The sequence below is a fragment of the Solea solea genome, chromosome 2, assembly GCF_958295425.1.
Source record: "Solea solea chromosome 2, fSolSol10.1, whole genome shotgun sequence".
Classification (NCBI taxonomy): domain Eukaryota; kingdom Metazoa; phylum Chordata; class Actinopteri; order Pleuronectiformes; family Soleidae; genus Solea; species Solea solea.
In genome coordinates this window covers 18928043-18946911 of record NC_081135.1, presented here as the reverse complement: position 1 = coordinate 18946911, position 18869 = coordinate 18928043, and the positions used below count along the sequence as shown (strand labels likewise).

Sequence of the window (18869 nt, the reverse complement as noted above, 5' to 3'; positions counted from 1 at the left end):
TATTTTGGTGCAGACCCTCTCCAGAGTCTGCACACTTGGAGACACTTGGAGCTGTGTGGTGCAGGAACAGCAGCAGCTGTGATTGAACACACAGGTATTTTGTCAATTATTACTTTAGGGACCATGTGTTTTACTTTTCAGAAAAATTGTGATCATATTTAAAATATGATCATCAAGCCCCATGGGTGCTTCTTGGCATTTTCAGCCACACTCTGTATCCAGCCATCTGTGTTGCTTCCACCCTGCCTCATCAGTTATTTATTTATATTTAAAATGTGCGCACTACAGCTTTAATTAACCTGCAATGCTACTTTCTTGGCTTTAAAATGAGCAAAAGGTTCATCTCAGTGAGTTTGCACCGATCCAGATATAAGCAGCCTCTGTTAATACTACAAAAAAGACTGTAAAACTACTGACAGCCTGGCCAAATTGTTTATCAGTATGTTTGACTGTTGTGGAAATGTTGTGGAAAACTATTATAATGTGTTCTTAAGATAAAATGACATTTTGAGTGTTATTAACTTACTTCATCAGTTATGGGGGAAGTGCTTTGAGCTTTGACTTAAAAATAACACATCTAGTGGCTGATTAAAACCATCAATTTGAAGCCCAGTGCACATTGTGCAAGATGACGCAAATATTAGGGATGTCGATAAATTAAGTAACTTTAAAAGGACTCTGATATTCCCTCTTGGACTCATTTCTTTGTATTTGTCATACTTAGCAATGGTCCTAAATTAAATTTATTATATGGTCAAAAAATGTGTCGAAACTTAACTTGCTGAAACAATTAACTTGTGCAGCATTTGTCAAATGTTATTATTACCAGTTTAAAGCTACATAAATAACACCCAAGTTGGAATAAATCTGTTTTTCCAATTAGTCCCAAATTCTCCTTTTTCTTCTTCAACACATTAAAGTTTTCAAAAGTCTTCGTGATCAGGTTCCAATTCAAAAAAGTCCTTTCAACAAGGACATTTTGAATCCCTGCCTTGTTGAGAGGGAGACTCTGGGAGTTTTTTTTGGGCCAAGTTTGAGGAATTTTCATATTCACTTCACTTTTCACAATTTAACGTAAAAGAAAATGTGCTTCTTACATCTTCAATTTCACGCTGAACTCATTTATCTCTCACCACTGTTGTTTCTGGCTTTGATGGTCTTACTCTTCTGTCTCCTCTTCTTTCACTCCGTCAATCTGTCATTTGCTGAATATGGTGCCAGCACACGATGCAGGAACCAGCTTTGCTGCTGCGCCAACCTTCCACTGTTTGACATGAAGACAAATCGATGAAGCCGTGCACCTGTTGAGAGTTATGTGCATCCCCTGTGAGGTCAAACAAGGACTGCTGTGTGTCCACATGTGCCTTATACTTCTCCATCTCTCACATGTGAATTTACTCTGAGACAAATTCCCCTTTTCTTCTAATGTACAATCCATACTTTTTTTTGACAGATAAATAGGCATTGAAAAAATAAATTCCCATGAACTGTTGCTTTTGTAAAGTGTGAAGATTCACGCTTATGTGATAGAGGTATAGGTCATCCAGTTTATCTTGACCTACTGGTTTGAGCCTCACAAATCCCCCCTCTGTGTTCCAGTGCCTGTCTTAGTTTGATTATTTGGTTTAATCGCTCAGATCAGACCAAAGACGGCTTTAGTACAATTATATCATCAAGCCAGGAAAACAAATCAATCAGCCTTAGTGGCCGCTCCTCTTCTGTTCTTTCAGACTTTGTGCCAGTTGCTCAAACTCTTTCTAAGGCCCTGTTCAATCCTTGGTGATCCAGTTTCATGTGGCTAGCGCTGTCACACCTGGCATTAAAATGCATCCTGATGCAGCTCCTGTGAGCACATATGATTGGATCTGGCATCCACACCCTTTATTCAAATGCACACTGATGTCATGTCTATTTTCAAGAGCACAATAATTGTTTTTTTTAATAGGTGTGTGTGTACAAATGTATCAGCTGTCAGTGTGTTTGTGTGTGAGTCAAAGAGAGAGAGAGAGAGAAAAAAAGAAAGAAGAGAGGAGATAAACTCTACTCACACTGCTGTGACATGTAATACAGTTGAACCACATATGATGATCAGTCTTGATATTGTGTCAGTGGCTGCACGCATGAATGCTGATTAGTGTAAAAAAAACCCAACTTGAATTTGCTGCTAATCAGATGCTGTCAGCTGAGTAGACGGTCTATAATCAGATTGCATTCATGCAGTTCAGGAATGTGCATCATCAAAACACACTCCAAATGTGGTTTTTAGAATTGCTGAATATTCAGACCTGTACTTGATCATCCAGGATGGATGTTAATACCAGGTGTGAATGGGAAATGTGTGACAGTACACTAGCTTACCATGGGGCGACATGTCACAGAGATTAAAAGAAGACATTTGACACTACAAGAATTTCAGTAGTGTGAGTAGAGTGAGTCAACAGATACTGTAGGTGTTTACTGATGTCATCTCACAGTATTTGTCTTACGACTCGAGACAAAACACAGAGTTAACTCTGACAATAACAGAAATGATGAAGTGCAAGTAGGAAGGAATGAAGCTTGCAGATGTGTATGGTGTACAAACATTTCAAAACAATTTATCTGCTGGCCTTGAAAGCTCTCCTGTGCTTTCTCCGCTGTGTGAACACTGACCCATTCTGATAGCTTGCCAGAGTTCCACGTTTAAAACACAAGTTCAGTATGTCTTAACTTAAGAACTAAATATAATGCCAGTTTTTGGTTGTTGTTTTTTAAAATAAATAAATATAACTTTAGCAAGATGTGCCTCTGCTGTGTAATAATAGACATAAATGTGTCACCTCATCCATATTTGGTTAGACTGTGTTTTACATTTGGATTCATGGAGAATACAGTTCATATTGTAATATTCTGTGACGTTTATGTCTCGTTTGTCTTTAGTTTAACTCAAATAGGCACAGTCTTCCCTATGTAGTTATGCTGTTGAATAATGAATAATCTCAATCTCTTGTTTTGGCAGAAAATCAAAATACAACAGTGAAAATGACCTTTGAACATGTACAATTTCCTCACCTTCATCAGTTTATTCTTTCTTTTATTTAATTAGTAGTGCAGTAATTCCTGAGTTATAGCAAAACACTGGCTACATTGTTCGATTTTCGATTGAATATGTATCCGATTTGACTGTTCATGTTCAGAACTACATGTATCTTGCATCTGATATTGCATCACATGAAAGCGGCTGTCCTCTGAAATGCCACACATGTGCACATTCTCCTCCTCTAGTGAAGGGCCAGTGATTAAAATGCTCAATGCATGTGTGTGGGCAAAAAAACAGTGTGATACTGGATATGTCTGTATATAAGTTCTGGTCGAAAACTGGCATTGACGACCAAATATCTGTATCCACACGTCTCTGAAAAAAAAAAAAAGACTAAACAAAACGGAGTCACAAAAACCTTCCAAGACTTTATGGTGAGATTATTGTCTGCTGACTATACATTTCTACCTAAATCCCGATTTAAAAACTGTTTTTGTTTGTGCAACAGTGGATCAGAAGGTCATCATCTAACCAGAAGGTTGGCAGTTTGAAAAACAAACAAACACTGCATATACATGAATGCACTGTGTGTGAATTGTGGAATGGAATATAGTGTGTAAACTGAAGGAAAGCACTAGATAAATTTACCATTTCCTCCTTGCCCACTTGTATTCAGTGCAAACAAGCCAAAAATACAAGACTGACAAGATGTGATACAAAGAGAGATGTCACAGATCATCTTCACAACATTTGCACTGCAGGAGTTAAAACTCTGTGAGGCAACACAGCAGTAGCAGAGAAGAAAGCATGTAAAACGTGCGACTTATATGATGCTGACATCTGTATGTTTTTTTTGTTGCTGTATAAGAGCCAGATTTTATCTGCTGTCAGCTCTAAGCTGCAGACCTAATCCTCCCATGTAATATGGTTATTTATCTTTCAGGCGGAGGATTCATCCTGACAGCCTCACTCACACATGCTTAAAGTATCCATGCTTGCACAGACACAGGCAGCGTGCGCACAAAACACACACCAAGTCACACGAAATGAGAACCACATTGAGCATTTGGTCGCTATCTTCCGCCTCTGAGACAAATTTAGAAAAGTGGATGAATTATATTTGTTTCTTCCGCTCTTCAAGGTCCCCATCGCCGTTGTCCCCCATAGCTTTCCAGAAAATGAAAAGATTTATTGATTGCCACATGGCATTTGGCAATAACACTAACTTGTCCATCAAACATCATCAAATTGCGATTGTGGTCTAATCTTCACAAAGGAACCGGACCGTGGCCTGTTGTTTAGTGAGCAGTTTGAACGTGCCAAACAAAATTACCCGTTATGTCGGTTTTTGACTTTTCAAAATTCAGCAGCTAGGACAAGAATAAATACGCATATGCTGTTCACCTGTTTCTATGTGTGGGAGTAAGTTTTAACATTGAGTACTTTGTTGCGCAGAAACCACGACTGTTACTGTAATCAGCAATAACGTCATACTGAGGGAAGATCCACGTACTGCTGTGATTTTGAAATTTATGACTTAATATTATTATCAGCAATATGAAGGGAATCTGATCTACTCTATCTGCACAAACAGAGTGTGTGCACATTCTAGTGAAACTGAACGAGGCTTGGACCTCTAAGAAATGGCATGAATATTTCTAAGAGTCTTTCCATACATCATATTTTCCACTTTTCCAATACAGAATGCCGAGCAGAGCCCATTTACCTGGCAGGAAAACCAGACTTACCGCACTACCACACACCCTGACAGGCACCAAGATGGAGAAAGAGGCATTCTTTCAATAAACATGCCGTTATACAGGCTGCAATATAGAAACATGGTCAAATAGTGATGACAAGAAAGTCATGACTGTTTCTGTGGATTTTCAGCATTTGCTGAGGAGTGAAGTGGAATATACGAGGTATGAATTTGTGTCTTTTACTGTCTGCAACAGTTTCAACCCAGAACTGCACTGACCTGGTATGGAACACTGTAACTCAATAAGGCACTTCACTCATGGCATGAGCAGATTGGAAAAAGTGGGTGGGAAAAAAAAGAAAATCTAAATTATTGTCTTTTTCCATTCTCGAAATCACAACCAGTCCAAGTGAGGAAACTTGCACACATGACTGAGCTGTGAAAGACCTTCTGCTCTTGGCCACGGCTGCAAGCGTTTTCCAATCGCTTTGCTGCACCTCCTGGAAGGAAGAAATCCTTTTTTTTTTTTTTCAAAAAGAGTCACGATCTTTTAAGAGTTTTAACATGTCAGTTTCATATTGGGAGGATTTCTGTGAGGCCTTTGCTGAGTGATATTCCACCTGTGTTAAGGTGATTCCTCCTCAGGGGAGGTAGTGGTGAATAGCTTGTATGAAAAGGAGTACATTCTATCAGAATCTTAACCCTTATGGAAACTGATGTATACTCAAAGACTAATGTGTGGTTGTGTTTTTGGTAACACAGTTTTCTGGCTTGGTGCGTGTTGGCGGATGCAGCTGGTGGTGTGCTAAAAAGCTATAAAAATGAAGAAAAGGGAATGACAAATCTCTGATGACAAAAGCAGAGTAAGGACAGTGTGCCCAGCCTGTTCTCCTCCGACCTCTGCATCCTTCAACTAACCCCAAGGGATGAAAATAGAGTCGGAAAAATGGATCTAGTGACAAAAACAGAATAAATGAAAGCAGAGTAAGAAAAGAAAGATGACTCTTTGATTAACGGCAAAGTGAAAGAGACTCTGATTTAAGGATTTCCAAAAAGCCTTTGAATCTTGTGGGAGAGTAAATCATTTTTAAAGTGTTCACATGGATTGAAGAGTGTTCTGAAGAGTGTTGAAGCATTTTAGTTGCTAAATTGGCAAATTAAAAAAAATACTTTCAACATTGGGTTGGGTTTGAAGACATAAAAGCCTCCACTCACAGGAAGGTGCAAAACAAGGCGGCAATTTGGTCAAGAAGGGTTGACCAAAGGTTACTTGAGCTTTATTAGTATGGGTATATCTTCGTCTAGAATAGCACTTTTCCACCAGCACATGATGCCAATGCCTAATGTAGAACTGATTTAATGCATGATCACTGACAAAGCCAGGTGTCTGTTGGCAGCAGCATTGTTTTACCAAGTTCTTGTCCCAAATGTTGGAAATAATGACATAATTGGCTGTGGGAGGGGCTTCTGCAAGTAATTCCCTACCATTTTGAGAAAACATGAGTGAGAGCAGCAGCGGTAGGGAGACGTTAAGCAAAGAAGCCGAGTTCAGTCAACCATGCATAACATTCTTATTCTTTTTATCAGGGTTATTGGTGACTGTATAGTGTGCAGTATTCAGTGTTACACCAAATCTGGCTCAAAAAGTCTTGAAGCTTTGTTTCATGGTGTAACAACCTGAACATGTGACATTCATTCATTAATTTAATTTGTTGTTTATACTGTTTTGTAATCCACATGAGGATCACAGGGGAGCTGGAGCCAATCCCAGCTGACATAAGGCAGTATTCATCGCAGGGCCAACATACGCCTACGGTCAATCAAGTGTGAACAATTAACCTCTGCATGTTTTTGGAGTACCCGGAGAAAACCCACACATGCATATGCGGGAGAATATGAGGGCGGAGTGGCTCAGTGGTTAAGACCGGTACCTTGTGTGCGAAAGACATCATGGTAGCAATTGTAGTCAATTCCATTGTAAGTCGCTTTGGATAAAAGCGTCTGCTAAATGACACGTAATGACATGTAATGACATGTAACACGCAAACTCCAGACAGAGAGACCTTTGGTTGGACCAGGTCTTGAACCAGCAAACTTCTCACTGTGAGGCAACAGTGCTAGCCACTGCTTCCTAATCATTATTATGATTAGGAATATAATTCACATCAGCCACTGTATAAGGTGACACTAAATAGTTGCAGGGCCACACGGTTGGTATAGTGGTTAACACTTTTGCAGCAAGAGACCCGGGTTCAACCCCCAGCTGGAACAAGGGTCTTTCTGCATGGAGTTTGCATGTTCTCCCTGTGTGTGCACTTCCTGCCACAGTCCAAAAACATGCAATATGGGGATTAGGTCAATTGGTCACTCTAAATTGACCAGAGGTGTGAATGTGAGAGTGAATGGTTGTTTGTCTTTATATGTGTGTGGCCCTGCGATGGACGGGCTAACTGTCCAGGGTGTACCCCGCCTATCGTCGTCAGCTGAGATTGACACAGCACCTCCCACAACCCTCCAGTGGAGGATAAAGCGGTAGATGGATGAATGAATAGTTGCAGTGGGGGCACCCAGTGAAATCATCTGCTGCTGTAGCACATCTGTTCAGAGAGATGAGTTACTACAAGGCATTCTCACCCAGGAAACCACTGCTCAATGGATATTTTCTCTTTCTGGAACCATTCTCTATATACCCTAGGGATGGCTGTAGGTGGAAATCCCAGTTCATTAACATTTTCAGAAATACTCAGACCAACCCATCTGGTACCAACAACCATGGCACATTCCATGTCACTTAAATCGCCTTTCTTCCAAATTGTGAAGCTGGGTTTGAACCTCAGCCGACAGTCTAGACCATGTCTACATTCCCACGTGCATTGCGCTGCTGCCATATGATTAGCTTTATGATAACAAGCATTCAACATGTGTCCCTAATAAGGTGGTTAGTGAGTGTAGAGTTGCTTTTCCAATACATGGTAGTATGGAAGTAGCTCACGTTGATAACTGTGAGCGTGAGTTTTGTGATACATCTCTCAATGATGGAAATTTTCAAATTCTAAGACAATTTTGTAGTCAGACCTGGTGCGCATGCACATGGGGATTTTGAGTCATGTGAAAAGAAAAACATTCAATCCCTGTTCAATGCCACAGATTTTTATTGGGGACACAGCGTTTCAGTCATTTGTCGGGCAATTCTCTGCCAGTGTCCAGGGATTCAAGGTTTTTCTTTTACAAACTGAAACGGTCAGAATGTTCAGACGGAGTGATGGATCATCAAAGAGAGCCAAAAGGCAAGAGGCAGAGAGACTGAAATACACTTTCCATAAATCACTCAAGCTACACAAGCATCAAAGAACATTCCTTATAAATCTGTTTTTAATCATTTTTGGATTCTGAAACCGACACACTGCAATAAAAACTTGTTCATTAAAGAGGAAATCACATGGACTTTTGAGAGTTAAAATGTTATTTCCTGCCTCAATAAGACACAAGCAGGTCTGTGTCAGCCAAGACTGGGAGAGACAGAAAGAGGAAGGCTTTCAGGGTTTCACACCATACACTATAAGACAAGTCAGTCAGACAGTTGAAGGTGTATTATGTTTATGTGTAGACTCTACTATTGATACAAACCAGACTGCGTTTTATTAGAGAAGGATGGAAGAGAAAAGAGGAGGGAAAGAACATGAGAAAACAAGTGAGGTCAAAGGATAAAAATCCAGTATTCAGTTCTTCAGTACTGGATCTAATGTAAAATGAAAGTGGCTTAAAATGTTAGTTGTTTTCTACATAGAGCATCTGGGTGCATCTTTCCCAGCGGTGCAGATTTGGCTGTCTTACTCTCATGAATGTCATATCTCGGGAATCCCTTCATATTTGTCGGAAATGCTCACTTGGACTTGGATGATTGATTTTAGTCCTAACTCCATAAATAACAGGGTTATTATTGCATACCAAACAAACTCAAGTCAGAAGCTTGTCTCCCAACTCTGGAAATGTGACCAATTGAGGACTGTGACAAAAGTGCATTTCGCTGATGAATGCTTCTGTACTGCAATTCTAAATGCAGAAATGTATAACATTTAACTTGTAATAGTGCATTTTTACTTTAATGTATTCACATCTCAACTAAATAAAGGATCCAAGTAGCAAAAGGTAGTGGATCGTATGACGTTGCCTTTTACCTGCCATGTTTTCCCTTATTCTAAACAAATCCCATCAACAAAACAGTAAAAGTCAAAGTAGTTATTCCCCATGCTCTTTTATCATTTCCCCCTGTGCGCAGTCAACAATTCATCTGTTTTTTATATGTTCTGGCGTGATGAAAGCTGGGGTTCCACCACAGCAATCTGCTGAGGGACTTCCTCTGGAGACACTCCACCTTTCGTGCACATCACTTCCTGTCTCGTTTGATGACACGTGGGATATCAACAACTGCACTGGAAGCTGGAGAAGTCGCACATGCACATTCAAGCAGACATGTGTGAGTCTTGCACAAACACACTCTTCTTGTCTCAAGGCCCAAATCGGGTGGAGAGTCCTGGCTGACTGGGATTGAAACTGGCTCGGTGAAACATACAAATGAACAGATGCAGATGAAGTGAGCTCACTTGCTCTAAACAATGATACACTGTGAATTTGACTTCAAAGAATCCTATTGGTGCCACACTGTCATTATGGGTCTGTGATGCACAAAAAAGTTGTGTCTGAATGTGCGACACATGCATGGCTGCAAATCGTGTGTTTTTGTCATCTAGCCTGTGGCACTCGTTATGTTAACGTATTTTCTACACATGGCAGAAAACATATTTATAGATAGGATGATGGGAGTCACTGTTTCCATGGAATGTAATGGCTGCTTCTTGGATACACATGGCTTATGTGACTACTCCAATTACCTTTCAAGTTATCTGGACTGAAGCAGCCAGAACCAAAATGTTCTTAACTGTTGAGACAACCCATTTCAGAAAAGACGAGCTGAAGTTGAAAGAGTCAAAGACACACCTGCATGTAACAACACAGTAACCTGGGTCTAATTGTCTACAGTAAGTGATTTATTCGCACAGTATATGCACAGTGTCAAAGACAGGAAGCTTATGCACAAGAACAGGGTAGCATGTTAAGCAAATATTCTTGTTGCCTAATCCATACTCAGATATTAATCCTTTATTGTTTGTCTTATAATTAGAGAATCTCATTATCTTCAACTCTAACCTCATTGTTGTAATGAGGAGACAAGTGGGAATGGGTGGTAACATTACCCATAAGAATCCAAACTCCCGTTTTGAAGCTTCCAAAATCATGATTTGGCCAAGGCCATGTTGATGTTTTGCAACCAGTAGTTCAGAGGCTTTCCACTGACACTGGTGTCCACTCATATGTGCCATACTTGTTTGTGCCATTTAGGGTGGCAGTGGACCAGTGGGTCGTCTTTCAACAAGAATGTTGTGGGTTTGAACCCTGGCTCTGATATGTCTACATGCCGATGTCCCTGAGCAAGACACTTAACCCCCCAAGTTACTCTTGATGGCTCTGCCGGCTGCATATGTCATTCTAAACAGGACCATAACATTTAGGAGACTTCAAACTAGCGATTGAAAACATTAAATCCTTAATACATATTAACTGAGGTTATAAATCATGTCAGAAGTAGGCTCATTTACCCACAGGCTTCCATTCAATGCTAGTTCTTTTTGCAACAGCCTGCCCCCTAGTGATTCATTATATTCCTATTTTCTGGTTGGCTTCAAAGGGAAAATAATGTAGACCAGTGTTTCCCCAAACTTTTTATATGGGACATCCTTTTTAAAGACGACAAAGTATTGTGACCAGATTCACAATATAAATAGTGACACATTTGTGCATACTATAATGTTTCTGACTATTGTTTATGCCATTTCTGTGATGCTAATTTTACTTTGAATAGATAAACCAGCCACTTTAAAGAGATAGCACAACTTTATGCGTTTGTTGTTTAATACATTAACACAGTGGTTGAACAAAAAATCTGCATATTAATATGGTGACCCAAAACAAATGTTCTGTGACCCTTTGCCGGGGTTCAGACTCACCAGTCTCTGGGAATGGTGTTCCCTGGTGTAGAATATGAGAATTGTAAGTGTTGGCACTGTGGAAATAAACATTGGCAATGAATCCAAGACAGATTTTTGCAGGCTTGTCTAATGTTGCTTTTTGTTGGGTCGGTTCACAGATGATCAGAAACGTAGATAGTTTGAGAAACATGCACAAATGGATCTTTCAACCAGATGTAGCCAAACATTCTATCCTGATTATGAATAGAATCAGACTAGAGTGCATGTAAACATGTAATTGTGAAGGAAGGAGCAAAAATTAACATATAAAAGCGTCAAAAGACCTCTGCAGATGGAGACAGGACAAGAATGAACAAGTAAACAGTACAGAAAAAAAAAGTTTCGACAAAGCTTTGACTCCTTTTCCAGCGCGCAAGAGAGTGTGAAATGGAGAGTGAAAGAAAAGAAGAGATGAGGGAGGGAAAGGAGAGTGGGTGTGTCTGACTCCCTTTGTCCCCTCCTTCCATTACAGCGGTATAGATGCTGCAGCAGGAGCAGCTTGCTGCATCCAGACCTTCAGTCCAGTGAGCTGCACTAGTCCTGAGAGCCACCATCTCAGAGAAGTAGTCCAGCCACTCCACTAACATCCAGTCTGACTCCTGCAGCTGTAGCACACACTTCACTCTCAACTCAAGCCTGCCAGGTTATACACTTATTGTTCTGTAAGGAGACGATGATGATGAGGATGCAGCAGAACTCAAGGAGCTTTCTGGTCCTTCTCCTCATGGTCTTCATCACTGGGATTGTTCTGTCTGGTCCCTCAACTCCACGCAGAAGCAGAGGTAGGTTATAATCTGCATTCCTATTATTTGCCTTGCACTGAAATCTCCACATTAGGACACATTACTGGCTACATGTGAAGTGATGCATCTGTTGCATGTGCAATGCTTGGTCGTCATAGTCTTCGTCCCTGCAACAGTGCTCTGAAGCTCTTCCTTTCTCCTCCCTTTATTCCTTCTACGCCTTCTGCAAAAATGCACGCTCGGCTAGGCGCACAATGTGTCATATCTGGGCAAGATGGATATCTGTGTCAAATATAAATGATTTGACCATTTGGTGCTAAAGAATATTCAGTGATGGGTGTCACTGTTTTTAACATTATTAATTTGCTTGCAAAAATGAAAAGGATTTTTGAGCAGTTACTGATTTGATTTCATTATACAGACTACAGATTTTGAACAGAGGAGTTTCTTTCTTCTTCTTCATCATATTTGGCAACATCAAAGCAACCTTGTTACAGTGATGTGTTGCACAAACATTTCTTTTGCACTGCACAGTGTTATTGGAAGCTCAAATAGACTTTTCAGACCAGCACAGCTCTGGCACGGTTCTAAACCTTTTTTAAATTTTAAACCTATTGGCACCCACAATATGTTAGTTCAGGACCTGAAAAGTCGGTTCCCAGCGGGCACCAAAGAGTACTTACGTTATTGGTGTCAATGTAGATGAAAGGTAGAAGGCGGGACAACATACTGGTGAAAATGGTAAAGAAATCGATGAACACTCAGTGGAATCTGAAGGAGACAACACATTTCGTGACGATTTGGGTGTCCCCTAAATTCCAGCTCAGAAGCTCATTGCGATCTGCCATTCACTGCCACTGACTTGTTTACTTCTGCTCACATTAAGCAACGCCCACTGTTCAGTTGTGCTTAACGTGCGCTTATTTGCTGAGAGGCCCAAGGTTCTGAGCGGAATTAGACCCTGAACGGAAATGCTGGTGTGAAAGAGTTAAAATATAGCAGATCTCATTACATATTTCTTTTAAGATCTGTCATTTTAATTCTTTGAATGCCAGACTTTGAATTATAGTTGTTAAATATTGTTCTTATGCTCAGATTCATGCTTCCTTGATAAGGAAGTAGTGCTTTTACAATCCCCATGGTTGGTTCCTTTCCCTGAAATGAGCAGAGCAGGTGAACCCGGTCAGTTACCGCTCACATGTTTTAATATGCAGTGTTTCTTGGGTCACGCTTTTAAACAACTTAAAGGCATGGTGTTCCTGGAACTGAGCCCATTAAGCGGACAGTTTGATGAGTTTAGACGTTTAACTCACAGCTTCAGGCAAACATCAACGTTTTTTATTGTTTCTAACATATTTCAGCTCTTATTATTGGATGTTCATCAAGGCCTCCAAAGAGTCTTAAAAATATCCACAGGCAGTTTAGTGGACCTAATTTTTGGCCAGTGCAAAGGACATATGTCCAAAATATCAACACCAACGGAGGCTATCACATTATCTCCACATCATATATAACTTTAATAGATCATATCATTTTTTAAATTGAAAAAATGTCATCCCCCAAAGCACCTTACCTCCTGATGCTGTATTTTTTTCAAACAGGTCATAAAAAGGCCATAAAACAGGTTAATTTCAAGATATTGTTGTACACTCACCTTTTAAAGCTTTTTGCACACGTATATATGACGTGGTGCAACTACAGAAAAAGTAGTATGCAGAGGCTCATCGTGGCCTACAATGATTTAATGAGGTTGCTGGGGGTGGAGTGGCTCAGTGGTTAAGACCCTACCTTGTGTACCAAAGACATCATGGTCGCAAGTTCGATTCCACCCCTGGCTAATTGTACTTGATTCCATTGTAAGTAGCTTTAGCTTCTACTAAATGACATGTAATGTAATGTTGCTGCTTTAGGTTCCCAGATGCCATAGAGCCAGTCAACTGTGAAGCTCTCCAAAGACAGCTGATGTATAACTCGTGTCACTTAGATGACTCAGAAAACAGCATCATAGAGGCATTAACCAGTCCTAGGAAGAGCTGCTATCAGTACTCATCCAGGCTCAGAAGGCATTGGCCCAATAGCCTCTGTATGAATGTTGTCTTAATTCATTGCTGTGGTTGACCTTTTTGATTTTATTTGATTTTCTTCTTCTTTTTTTTTATTCTATGAACTTCCTTTGAGTCCTCAATAAAGATGGAATTTAATTTGTTTTTGAAGATAGATTGATTCAGTGTTTGTTTGATTAGGCTTTTAACAACATTCTTGGATAACAGGAAATTTTCCACAAATGTTTGCCATATTAGCTCACACACACAGCACAGCTATTCTTCTTAGGACACTGCATTGACTTGCATTCATTTGGAAAGACTAAACAAAGCGTTACCCCTTACCTTTATCATAATGCCTTATCTTAATATGAACCTTTCCACAATTCAAATCTCAGCCCTAAACTGTACTGTTTCCTCAGAAATTAGATTCTGTGTCAATAGGACCAGGTTTTGGTCTAAATGCGCCAGAACTAAATGCCTAACCTTAACTCTATATGGTTTTTACAATGTTTGGTCCTCACAAAGCCACAAATAATAAGAACACACTTTAATCCTCACACTTACCTGAACATTCGAACCTCTTAATTTAATTTCCAGCACTCAAATCTGTGATATCCCCACAGTGATGGTTCTGTGCCAACATTTGTCCTCACAACCATAAAAGAACACAAACAAGTGCACACACAATCATACTGAATTCTGCTGTCCGACAACAGACATCCTTTGAAGACATCAATGTCAGTAAATGTGATTTGAAGAGAAGACTGGATTTAGTATAGAGAGATTTGCACAGTTGCACACAACGCTTGCTACACTTGGCTCACAGACAAATCTCAGTGTGCAGCTTTGGAAGCTGGATAAAAGGGACTTTGTGTATGTTTTTCCTCTGGTATCAAAGTTAAAGGTCTTTTTCAATCAGATCTGCTCTTTGAATGAAACCTGGTATGGAGTCATGGATATTATAGCATACTTAATGAGTTGACAGGTCTGTACAATGTTAGATGGCCCATACTTAGCAGGAATTTTAATGTGTTTAAATGTCAGCATTTAAAAGCATTTAAGTATTGAGTACATAAAAAACTGAATCTGAAGTCAACTAAATTAATACAAAAATGTATCCGCAGAACAGAATAAAGGACAGAATAAATTCAAAGCACTTTAGGTTGCTGTAAGAGGTTGATGGGAAGATGGCTGCTGACACATATAGTACAGTGAGTGAAGCAAGAAAAGAATGGATGGAGCAGGGCCACAGTGGAAGAGAAAGCAGCTGTTGCTCCATCGGACCTGTCAGGGAGGATTTATGGTGTGAGACCAAGGGAGACCTGCATGGAAGCAACTGAGGCATAGTCGAGTACTAGGCATGACTCTTTTTTTGATGGTCTGTGAGTTGTGTTGTCACTCGAACCCAAAAGCAGCGATTGTTCCAGAGAAGGAATCAAAGAGGCTCCTGGTGGGTAACAGTTGATATTAAGAGGGATGAGTTACTGCGGTCCCCAGATTCCTGCTGGAGCTAATAATACCGTTGTCTGGTCACTAGGTACATTAATAAACACTTGTTGCTCAGTCTGACATAACAGTGTAAACCAGAGCTGCATAACTCTCCATCAGTCCAGGAAAATATGTGAGGCTGGAAGAGTGACAAACAGTCTATGTATATGTACAGTCAGTGTGTGATACGTGGAGGCTGCAGAACTCTGGAATTGCACCAATATGAAGAGTCTGGGTATTCACAGTCTGCAGGGCTCAGCTGTGATGTTCAGCTGCTCAAGACAAACTGACAAACTTTCATGCACCAAAAACAACCGGATTTAATCTCAACAAAAACTAAATAAATGCTCCTCCACTGTGTTTTGTGAAGACAAACAAGCCTTGTAGTCTTGTGCCAAGTTTTTTTTTTCTTAGTGTTTTTTGCTCCAGATATTTATAGTTCATTAGTCCACAGCAAAGACTCGAGATGATCTCAGTGTATTTTTTCTCCTATTTTTCTCTCCTCTGAACCAGGAGATGAGAGAAAGCTGCTGATTGTGGAAGTCTACTTTGATAATAACAGACAGTAAATCTGAATGTGTTGAAGCCAAGCCTGCACATACAGTAAAGATACAAGAATTTCTTTTTAAACACCAAAAACCAGAGAAAGCTCTCGGAGTGAGAACATCTTTGCCAATTCTGCTCAGTTTCCCACAGTGTCAATACACACAAGAGGTGATCTGTTTCCACATCGAAACCAAAACCTAATAATGTCTTCCTTTGGCGCAAAAACCGAAATCCCCAGACAATTGCATCAAAATCCGTCTTTTACTTCTTGAGTCATGTTGCACTGCAGTTGAAGGTGAAGAGACCCAGTTAGGCTGACACCCCCATTAACCTACTCCTTTTCTCTGAGCATCATCCATCACCACTGCGTCACCGAGCCAAACTCGAGTTTCCACTGTCAGGGTGTTTCTGCTTTTCAGGCCAGCAGTGCTATTTGTTCCAATACAGGGTAAATACAATGGTGAAATGTTTATTGAACGATGACATTGCTTATTGCATAATCTGAAGTGTTTATGGTTTGGCTGATGCCCAGCATTATGATACTACATGCACAGTAATTGTTGATGAATCGGTTGAGTTGTCTCCATGAAGGGGGTTAGACAGTTTATGTTATGATGTTTTAATTTAAGGGATAAGCCTTTACAAGAGTTTTGTCTTGTATACAGTAATTTATCGTATTCCCTATTAAAGTGGTCATGCCTTTGTGAAATGGAAAATTAGATTGCTTGTGTATGGATGTATTGTGGGACAATGAGCACCTAGGCATACAAAAAGCCCCACATCCGTTCTGTAAACATCCAAGACCACATATTGGAACATCCACTAAAAACAAACTCTGTTTCACTTTGTTTCTGTTTTGCATCAATTACAACTATTTTAAGTCTATTCATGTCCATTTTAAGTCTGTTTTGCATCTCGTTGTGGCTGCTTTCATAGTTTTACTCTTTAAATAGATCTCTGTTTCTACACACATTGTTTCTTGTTGTCTCCTGTTTAGTGTCTCTGTTGTTGTTTTGTGTTTCAATGTTACATTACCTCTCAAACAAGAAATTAAACAGATGATCTTTTAAGTCATTTATCCCTGGTTATTAATGATGCAATTGTGAATTTGACTGCATAAAGTTATGGCTTTTGCTGAGGTTTTTAATCCCGAGTGATGCCATGTGTTTGACAGGCTCAGCTTCACCAGCAGAGCTGCAGGAATAATTACTTTATTATTTTAAATAGCCTCTTTATTTTCATCACAGTTTTTCTCACAACATGACTTTCCAGCACAGCAGTTTTTTCCTGGCTAGATAAATGTCAGCCATTATCCTTATTCTGAAGTTGATTGATTGCAACCACTGTCAGATTGGTCTTCCCCTTAAAGCATTATTCATTTTACTCTGGAAATACTGATACATCTTAAAAGTCCCTAACTTGTGTCTGGGCCAAATAGCTGCACTGTTGTGAGGGGGCGAGCCAGTGTTTGCATGTACTGAAGTTCAAAACATGATGCCAGAAGTTTCCGAATGTTTCATACACTCTAAGCACTTCTTTCTCAAAACCAATCTCACTTGTGTTTTATTGGATATAATGACGGAAGAACCAAAACAAATGCAGTTTTGATGGGAAACACATCGCTGGAAAAGCACACAGGTACTTTTCAAATTCAGGGATTCCCCCTCTCTCCCTGTCAGTGTCTTTTCTGGCATCAAGCAGCTGCTGGAATAATTTCCTATGCAATGTTCCACTATTTCATATAGTGGTGTGAAGCAGTCATTTCAGCCAAGTGCTGTGGAGAAATATAGAACATAATCCAGGCAGAGAGTCCATCGTTTTAAGCCTTGTAGACTACAACAGGTGGAGGTTTGAGCCCCAACAGACTCATTCGTAATTTCCACTGTGGAATGAAAATCACAAAAACAGGACAGATGGAAATATCATTTAATTTATTGCTCTTTAGTTTGCACTTTATTCTAAAAAAACCAACAAAAGCAGGTTTTATTTAACCTGTAATTTATCATCCAAGCCTGCAGTGGTATTATTTATTGTTTTCCTAGTGCACCAGCCAACTGTCAGTCACACCTGTGGCCCAGTTTTCTGTTTCAAACTGGCTAATTGTTAGCATGCCTGATTCTTGGCAACTTTCAAAGGCCACATGACAGAGGGAAGTAATGAGAGAGAAAAAAATCTTCCTTGCATTGTGCTTGCAGAGACTTTTAGGGTGTTTGGTCTGTTCAACAGTCATTGTGTACGTCACTGCCATGCAGAGTGTGTCCATGCGATCATAAAAAAATAGTTCAGCTCGGCAGTAAAATCACAGGCATCAATGTTTGTTTGGCAGCAACCTAAGTTCATTGAATAGCAAATAGAGGTGAACAATACAGGCTTACAGAGTAATAAGCAAAATTACTATAATAAAACAACCAGAAATGTTAACATACTATACTAATGCAGCCTTAATACGCAGTATTTCTAGTGCAACTTACAGAGTCTAAACATTGCCTATGCCATTATCTAAGTTCTCTACATGCTTTATGAACCTTTCTTCATCCGTCACAGTTCTGTCACAGATCACACCAACATTTTCTGCTAGTTTTGGCCCGAGTGTTCCCATTGTGCTTCAGTGACCTGAGCAAGCCTGAAACCTCCAATAACTCACAATAATTGTAGAAGCAAAGAAAGCCACATCATTCACTCGACTTCTATCATTAATTTTGTTTTTTATTGACTTGATATCAAAAAGAATCAATGAAAACTAATTACAATTAGAAATACGCACACACTTACAATTATTCTATTTTCCAACCTCAGTCAATGTTTTCATGGTGGTGTGGACCATTATCAACAATTTCATACGTAATCACTTACGACTTTAGTTTAACCAACCCTTTGATGCCTTTTTTCAGTTGATGTGTTAACAGGCTCTACTGAAAAGCACTGAATTCTGTAGAAGTAACATCTTGCAAAAAAAACTGTAATGTGACGTGTTCGAACGAATAGAAAGAAAGAGAAAAAAAAAATCTTGTTCGTGTATGTGGGTATTTTCGTTTTCTCTGGAACTCAGCACAAGCCCAACATTGCCTCACTGACCTCAACTTTTAACAACACATGTTCACAGATTCTGATTTACAGTAATAGATATCCATTTCAGAAGCCACTTCTGGCAGCAGACACATACGCACTGATAAGCCACAGCATTAAATCCACCTGTCTCATATGTGTACAAAAACAGCTCGGACCTGTCAAGAAACTGACCTC

General features: G+C 39.8%; 1 protein-coding gene across 5 annotated transcripts in view; it reads left to right on the top strand.

Annotated features, from left to right (window-relative positions):
• Nucleotides 1-11315: 11315 nt before the first annotated feature.
• LOC131455345 (target of Nesh-SH3) overlaps nucleotides 11316-18869 on the top strand; it is a 30604-nt gene continuing 23050 nt past the window's right edge. For all 5 annotated transcript variants that reach the window (XM_058622918.1, XM_058622917.1, XM_058622915.1 and 2 more), the window contains exon 1: nucleotides 11316-11586. In XM_058622918.1, coding sequence (XP_058478901.1) covers nucleotides 11478-11586 — 109 coding nt within the window. In that variant the 5' untranslated portion in view covers nucleotides 11316-11477. The remainder of the gene's footprint in view (nucleotides 11587-18869) is intronic.